Below are 8,717 nucleotides of genomic sequence, written 5' to 3' on the forward strand. Positions count from 1 at the left end.
GTTACAGTCTCAATGCAGTTATTGCATGCAAGGAATATGCCAACAAATACAAACTATTATATACTACTTTAACTTACTTTAAGTTAATCTGTTCCAATACTTATGCTTACCTGAAACAGGGGGACTGAACATGCAAAGTGCTATTGTTCTACAATGATAAAACATGTATGGATAGAAATACCAAGAAATAAAAGCTGACCTTTTGTACTCTTGCCTCATATTCATCTTTTGATCTCAAATCAAAAGTTTTGAGTTTATAAAAATTATGACAAATTTGACTTCACTGTTCCAATACTTATGGAGGGCAATGTAAATATAAATATAAATGGCGCTCCGTGGACTATTGTGCGGTTTTTGGTCCGGTAACTTAAATTCCACAAGTAACTTGACATGGGCTTGTTTACATTATTTTGTTCGAGCACAGCCCACATTCTTTACTCCACATGTGAATGTTATTTCACATGCACTTATGGCCACACATTTCCACATGCTATTCTAAAATTTCACACTTCAGTTTACCAATCCATATCAAATACTCAAGACTTCTCATCAATTAATGACCATTTTATCCAAGTCCCTGCATTACTAAACACTGATGGGAGAGATATGCATCAGAGAAGATGTGCGCTGGGGTTGAGGTTGTTTTGATAAATCTCAATTGAAATTCAGGAAATTTTCAGGAAATCAATCCAGATTATTTGAGGAAATTATTTTCGAATTTGTCATTAGACAAGTACTGTGAAGAGGAAGCTGTCAGTTTGTCTTTTAAAAATATTTTATAATAAGCTGATGTACCCGTCAAGAAAAGGTGATAGTATAGTATGGTATCTGATAGGATGGGAGGACCCCAGAACAACAGCAATCCTACGCTGAAATGCCACCGGAATCACTGCCCACTGGAATGCCTTGCTTTACTAATGCCTCGTCATCCGATATGGCAAATGCTCTGACAAAAATCTACTTTTGACTGGGTTAAATATAATAAATGGAGGAGTTTAAATAAATTCAGTTGCCATACGCAGAATTCCAAAACATTTAAAAGTACGCCGAAGAAGTTTGGCGACTCTGCATGAAGCGGTGAGAGAGGAGATAGGAAACATAGAGAGATTTACCTTTATTAGCCTCCGTTGGACTTAGTCAGAAACGGGGGCTTGTGGATTGGGTCTCATCCATCTGTCTTGTCTGTCTGTCCGTCCATTCGTCCGTCCGCAACCATATATTGGACATGTATGAGCCGATTTTGTTAATATTTGGCACAGAGATAATACATGTTGGTACACATACGCACATAATTATGTTATGCAATGCGATCAAAGATGGCCGACTGGCGGCCATTTTAGTCATAAAAAACCCCGATGTTGAACACGTCCGCAAGCATTTCTCGGACATGCATCTGCCGATGTTGTTCAAACTTGGCACACAGATAATGAGTGATGGCTTACAAATGCACGTCATTCTTTATCGAGATCAGATCCAAGATGGCCGACTGGCGCCCATTTTGTTACTTAAACATGTCCCCAACCATTTCTTGATTTGCATGGACAAATTTTGTTCAAACTTGGTATAAAGACAATACACGAGAGTATACATATGCAGAAGATTTAGTTTTGTAATCCGACCAAAGATAAAACCACGTGGGCCATGACATTTTATGTCTTTCTCTTCTTGTTTGTATAATATTGATACAATGCAATAAAAGTATTCCAATAAATAATTTTCATCACACATATTACCCAAATGATTTGATGTGATATAAAATTGGCAGCATTACTGTGTTTTTTCGAGTAGGGGAAGCAAAACATTTGGGAGGATACAGATTTGGATTCGAGATCGATCTATGAATGAAGTACAAACGTTTATCCATGATCTATCTATGAAATGTCTTTCGCTGATCTCACGTGAACAATGAACACAATATTTTCGTTGACTAAGTCAAAATGTAAGAGGGAATATAAATGATTGTGTTTCTGTTCTGACAGGTAATGAGAATCGAAATGAAAAAAAGATGAAGACACATAACAGAAGAATAAAAATCATCGGTTTAATGCAATTGAGTATCTATTTGTAGACTATTTAAACTAGATTATTCGATTGAATTGTATTTTATTACAGCAATTTAATGTTGGCATTGTACTATACTAAAAATGTATATTTTGCTTATCAATTTACAGGTTGCATACTGTGCAATTATATTTATGTCATCGCTTTTACTGCAAGGACTTGAATAAAATTCCAACTTTATCCTCAACAAAGTGATCACTCAAAAGTAAATGAACGCACAAGCTAAATATGTGCGTACATACTTTGTAGACAGAGGAGGCTCGTGAATTTGTTCAGCCATCTATGGAGTCACCATTAAAGTGAATTGGTTCAAGCAACTTGTGGTAATATGATCCTATAAACAACATATATGGTTCATCTTTGTCTCTATTTCATCCATTTCTGATGTTATTAACTTTGATCACATAATCTTGGACAATTGTTTTGTTCATTCATTGTCTTTCATGCACATTAATATTAATTTTATGCACCTCCATCCAATGCAAACCTAGGATTATATTCACCTGTAAATGTTTCATTGTCAGAGAAACCTCGTGACAGTTGGAGCATGATCAACCAAATCATGTGGAATCTAGAAAAATCCTCAACATCAAATTTTCTCAATTTAACATTTAATTCTTATTTAATAAATAAAATTATGTTGGTAATATTTTCTTGAAAAATTTATGTCATATGACTTCAGTTGGCTTGATAGGTCTACTTCTTCTTCGTTCATATGTAGCACAAGGCTGCGGGGTAGCATCATTGGCTGAAGGTGCAGGTGTGCTGCTAATGCAGTGCCCTCTGCTGGTTAGGGCAGGAATATGGAATTTGCCCATTGTTGGATATTGCTGGTGATAGCTCACATACTCTTCGCTAAGGATACCATGGGATCTTTAACGTCCATCAACGAATGCTGGCATCCGAGGGACCTCCGTTGGCGGACACGTTGGTGAATCACTCTGCCTGTGAAACGCTGAGATGACAGTTTATAGCTGGGTCAGGATTCAAACTCAACATAGATGGCTGAGAGGCGAGTGTGTGTACATCTAGACCATCAACTCAATCCACTGCAGAAGGAAGGCCTTCCTCACCATGGTCTATTCTGTTATATTCAATGCAATTTGATCCCTTTATTCTCCAGTAAATTCTCAATTTAATCCCCTCCATCTGAAATTTGAGCTACTACAGGGCCTTCATTGGTGGCCAGTTTGTAATTCCTGTTTTCCACTGGTTGTTTGTCACCCTCGCCAGAGGAGAGGGTATTGCATTTGAGTCCGTTTGTTTGTCTGTTTGTTTGTCTGTTTGTCCGCAAAGAATAAATGTGATTTTCTCTGCAACCGTTTGTCCGAATGACATGAAATTTTCACCATAGGTGCAACTCCACCTGTATAATTTAAAAATATATAATTATGACGTTATAGGTCACGTGGTTCGGCCGCCATCTTTGAAAAACCGAAAAACTTTGCACCTCCATATCTCCGAAAGCGCTGAATAGAGAAAATTGAGACATGGCTCATTGTAAAGACCTCTCCATGGGGAATAAAAGATGTTAATGATGACGTCATAGGTGCCTCTATTATGACGTCATAATTCGACAAGTAGAAAACGTCGTCCTATTAAGATGAAATTTCTTGAGCATAATCTAGGAAAAATCAGTGGAGAAAAAAATAATAATGATGACGTCATCGGCCACGTGGTTCGGCCGCCATTTTTTTTTTAACACAAAAGCCTTAAAGACCACTGAAAATACATCCTGGCGAGGGTTTGCAATCTCTGATTGCTCTTTTTCATGTTCTTCTTGTTAAGTGTCCAGCCCAATTTCCTTTGAGTTTTTTTTACAGCGTAGCCCATAAGGCAACCGCCAAAGCCATCTAGAACAGTGTTTGTCCGTCCATATGTTATGTATGTATGTATGTATGTATGTATACCAATCCCCTCAAATGTATACCAATCAGAGCTGAGGATCTTGTCAGGGTGATGTGATTACGTCTGATGTCATTACGCGGCTGACTCTCCACGCATCGCCATTTTGATTCCAATTTCGTTCATGCCGAACATACCGTCGAACCGGTCGTATATTACAATCGCCATGCTCTACCTCTACATTTTTCATTCAGTGTGAAACACAAACAAACCGATTGTTAAAATGATCATCAAATATTGAAAGCATCGGCGTTACATCTCTTCCAACAATACGGTACCTATAGGCCTTATACGGTACGTATAGGCCTTATAGGCGTAATGCTTCATCTTCGGACCGCTTTGGACAAATTAAGCCCAGGTTTGTTAATACAGGTGTGTAGCGTTTCAGTAGTATCATTTTCGTAATAATAGCCGGCGAAGCCGGTGTTGTGAATAAACGCGTACGTATTATGTTGAAAAGCCAGATTTTGCTGGATCCCTTGAGAATTCCAAGCTTTGATGCACCAAATCGCTCAATGGAGGCCGCCATCTTGCGGATGCGGAACTATGCATAACAAATTGAAAAAAGGTTCAATATGAGTTTGTTTCACCCGTCTTTTTTTGATTCACAATCTTATGCACCTCTAATTTGTAATTAAAATACTTTAAGACCAACCTTGTTCCCCGGGCCCACACGGGCCCTGGTTATCTTCAACGAAAATCGTCACCAAACACCGGAACCAATGAGATTCGAGCATTTGAAAAAATATTTCAAAAAAGCTTTTTAGCACATTTCGGAGGCTGAAAACGGCGTCAAATATTCTAAAATTGACGAAGAATTATTTTTTAGAAATCTCGCGGCCGTTGGGGATAGTTTTTCACGGCCGGAAATATCCGAAGTTGAGACGGAATTCACCGAATTAATCAAGAAGTCAATTTTAATCTCATCCAGAATGCAAATGGTGTCATTTTGAACTAGGTACGGTACCTACTACACCTACCTACTACCAACTACCTCACCTACTGATGCCATAGTGATGGGTAAAATAGTGGCAAGAGGCCTTGGCTTCGCCGGCTCATTGCGGCTTTGCAGTCGGGTACTAATAGCCGGCGAAGCCGGTGTTGTGAATCAACGCATACGTATTATGTTGAAAAGCCAGATTTTGCTGGATCCCTTGAGAATTTCGAAGCTTTGACCCACCAAATCGCTCAATGTAGGCCGCCATCTTGCGGATGCGGAGGTATGCATAAAAAATTGCGAGAAAGTTTGTAGCCGGCGAAGCCGGTGTTGTGAATGAACGTATACGTATTATGATGAAAAGCCAGATGTTGCTGGATCCTTTGAGAATTTCGAAGCTTTGACGCACCAAATCACACCATGGAGGTCGCCATCTTGCGGATGCGGAAGTATGCATTAACAATTGCCAAAAAGTTCAATAGGAGTTTGTTTCACCCGTCTTTTTTTGATTCACAATCTTATGTTGAAAAGCCAGATTTTGCAGGATACTTTGAGAATTTCGAAGCTTTGACGCACCAAATCGCTCCATGGAGGCCGCCATCTTGCGGATGCGGAAGTATGCATTAACAATTGCGAAAAAGTTCAATAGGAGTTTGTTTCACCCGTCTTTTTTTGATTCACAATCTTATGTTGAAAAGCCAGATTTTGCAGGATACTTTGAGAATTTCGAAGCTTTGACGCACCAAATCGCTCCATGGAGGCCGCCATCTTGCGGATTCGGAGGTATGCATAAACAATTGCGAAAAAGTTCAATAGGAGTTTGTTTCACCCGTCTTTTTTTGATTCACAATCTTATGTTGAAAAGCCAGATTTTGCAGAATCCTTTGAGAATTTCGAAGCTTTGACGCACCAAATCGCTCCATGGAGGCCGCCATCTTGCGGATGCGGAAGTGTGCATTAACAATTGCGAAAAAGTTCAATAGGAGTTTGTTTCACCCGTCTTTTTTTGATTCACAATCTTATGTTGAAAAGCCAGATTTTGCTGGATCCTTGTTATCCGCGACATTGTTATCTTTAATCCCGTTGTAATCAGCGACAGTGTTATCCTTCCCAGCGACATGTTGGATGTCCGGCGTGAACTCGGAAACGCAGGAGAGATGGCGTTGTTGATGGGCAGACCACGGCTCCGAGACCTTGGCCATGGCAAAAACCAGGGGTTTGTGGTCCACAAACGCCATGACCAGGCGGGCTTCCAACAGGTAACGGAAGTGTCGGACAGCTAGGTAGAGGCCTAGGAGCTCGCGATCGAAGGTACTGTACTTTCGTTTGTTAGGGTGGAGCTGCCGGCTAAAAAAGGCAAGCGGCTGCCAGGCACCGATGTAGACAGAGGAGGCTCGGCGAGTTGGCCAAGGCTGACCGTACCTGTCCTGGCAGCTGCTGCAGGAGCAGCTACCTGAAGAGCAAACATGGTCGGTGGCTGCCCAGGAGAGACAACATGTGGTCCATCAGCTCTGACGGCTTGGAGTCGCCCAGACCGGGTAGAGAAAGGAGCTGACGGGCGTGCTCAGCCTCAGTGAGCTCGAAGGTATCAAGTAGCAGCGCCTTTAGCGTCTCGTACTTGCCGCCCTCCGGAGGATCCTGGAGAAGGCTCACCACCCTGGTTGCGGTGGAGCCGCTGAGTGCGGACACGACATAATAATATTGTTACAGACACGACTTTGATGTTAAGGTGGGCCGAGCGGAATGGCCGTCGTGTCCGCACAAATTACCCGATTGTACTCGAACGTTGACGGAGCCGCGCTACGCTGGATCAATAAGGAAAAAGAAGACACACGGCTGGATTATAATGACAGACACCAATGTTTCGATTCTCAATTATATTCGTACGGAAAAGGTTAGATTACAGGGGCTAGAGGTAAAGCACAGAAAAGATGGGCACTTAGACACAGGCTTATCTTAACCCCGGACAGACGACAGGTAAACGGGACAACGGCTGACTCACACGGGGATTGATGGCAAGGAAAGGCAAGTAGCGATGGCTCAAGGTGCACTCTTGGCTCAAGGCAGGGTACAGTCCGGTCCAAAGATGCGGGGAGGTCACAGCGCTCGGGGGGGACGTTCTTTCTCAGGCGGGTCTTTCTCTCTCAGCGATCGCAGGCAACGTTCTTTCTCAGGCGGGGCGCATCTGACTCAGCGCTCGCAGGTCCTTCTTTCTCTTCAGCTGGGGGCGCATCTCACGTCACGTCCGCTACGTGGCCGCGTATATCCGGCGGGGAGTGACACGCCCTCGGCTCGCTAGCGCCGCCCCAGATGGAATCGGTCCGCCCTTCTGATTGGGTGCGGGGGGTTACCAGGCTCCGCCCTTGAGGAGGAGCTGACAGCCAGCCCCTCCGTGGTAACCCCGTGGAGCGCGTGGTCAATGGCGCTAATCGAGCCGGTGTGAGGACGCATCCTCCCCCGCGCCGCCGCGACGCCCCCATCTCCTCTGTTGTTGTAGTTATAGTTGTTGAAGAAGATGGAAGGAGGTATGGTAAAGGTCCTAAACTCACTACTGGTGCCATATAATCACATTCTGGTGCAACGAAGAGTCATAATTAATGGAAACGAGGCCTTAACTGACATAGACTAAGAATAACTAGCAAGATGTCCGAAAGTTGTCTACGTGTGGTGCGGTGGACCTGGGCACGACATTTAATGGGGGAATAAGGGGAAGGTCGGCTCTACTGATTGTTGTTTACATGCAATGGGACTAGGGAATGGGGGATTGGGGAAAGTTGGGGAGTATTGGAGAAAATAGGGGAATATTTACAAGCGGATATGGAGGCCAAATTCCATATTCGCAACATTGCACCCTTCTCTACCCTCGGGGCGTCCCGACCCGATAAATTTTTACCTACTTTAGTGTGGCACGCAATGTAGTTCCCTCTACTATTAACTCTACCCTGAGTGCGACAGTTTTACAGATATTCACGAATGAGTAAATATGTCCCCCTGCGACGTTGCACCCTTCTCCTCACAGAAACACACCCACAGGATAACCGAATCCGGAAAGAATTCTCAAACTAAACATACAGCCGGTAGGGAGCATTATTTACAAGATTACGCTGATATCTACACTACGATCCAGGACCTGTCTTTGGAGGAACACATGCAGATGTTATACATAGAGAGAGCGCGCTTGCCAGCATCGATACACCAACCCACGAGTGCTCTGTGGCCGACGGCCTTTAATAACGTGCAGAGCACCCTTCCCGAGCATCAAAAGCACCACCCCACCACCAATCGGTGCAGTCACCATTGTTCATTGGAATAAAAATAAATTCGACAACCCCTAACCCTGCAGGTGTCTCTTGCTCTTCTTGTGGTGCACTTGGTGTTAACTAAAAGTGGTTCACCTGTATGGCATAGGTGCCACGTTGACCCATAGGTCCATCCCCGGGTGGTGCTTGGCCGCAAACGAACTGCGGTCCATTGTGGGTGGCCACAAACATTGCGGTCCATATGGTGTATCGATCCCGGCAGCAAACAGCGAAAGTGCAGGCCCACAACTGCGCAGCCAGCACCTCTCTCTCCTCTCTCTCTACCCCAAAGCCAGATCCTCGGAGGTGGGAGACAAAAGAAGAAACAAGTGAGTAAGGTGGTAAGGGCGCAAAAGTGCACGCAGTATAAGGTAACGCACACTGGGGGCACATGGGAACCAGGTGAGACAGGTACGTTCCTATCGTACGCCCCCCCCCCCACCAGGTAACCTACATGGCCCCTCCCTTACCCCTTACTGTATCCACAAAACACAACACTACCCATAAACATCTAC

At 43.6% G+C, this 8,717-nt stretch overlaps 1 protein-coding gene across 1 annotated transcript in view; it reads left to right on the forward strand.

The window, feature by feature from the left end:
• The window catches only part of LOC144890564 (uncharacterized), a 63,879-nt gene extending 60,499 nt beyond the window's left edge, over positions 1 to 3,380 (forward strand). Inside the window, exon 9 of the mRNA XM_078771160.1 lies at positions 1,980 to 3,380. Within this exon, the coding sequence (XP_078627286.1) occupies positions 1,980 to 1,983 (4 nt within the window). The 3' untranslated portion in view covers positions 1,984 to 3,380. The remainder of the gene's footprint in view (positions 1 to 1,979) is intronic.
• The last annotated feature ends 5,337 nt before the right edge of the window (positions 3,381 to 8,717 follow it).

This window comes from Myxine glutinosa, chromosome 1 (assembly GCF_964187855.1).
Source record: "Myxine glutinosa chromosome 1, kmMyxGlut1.1, whole genome shotgun sequence".
Taxonomy (NCBI): Eukaryota; Metazoa; Chordata; class Myxini; order Myxiniformes; family Myxinidae; genus Myxine; species Myxine glutinosa.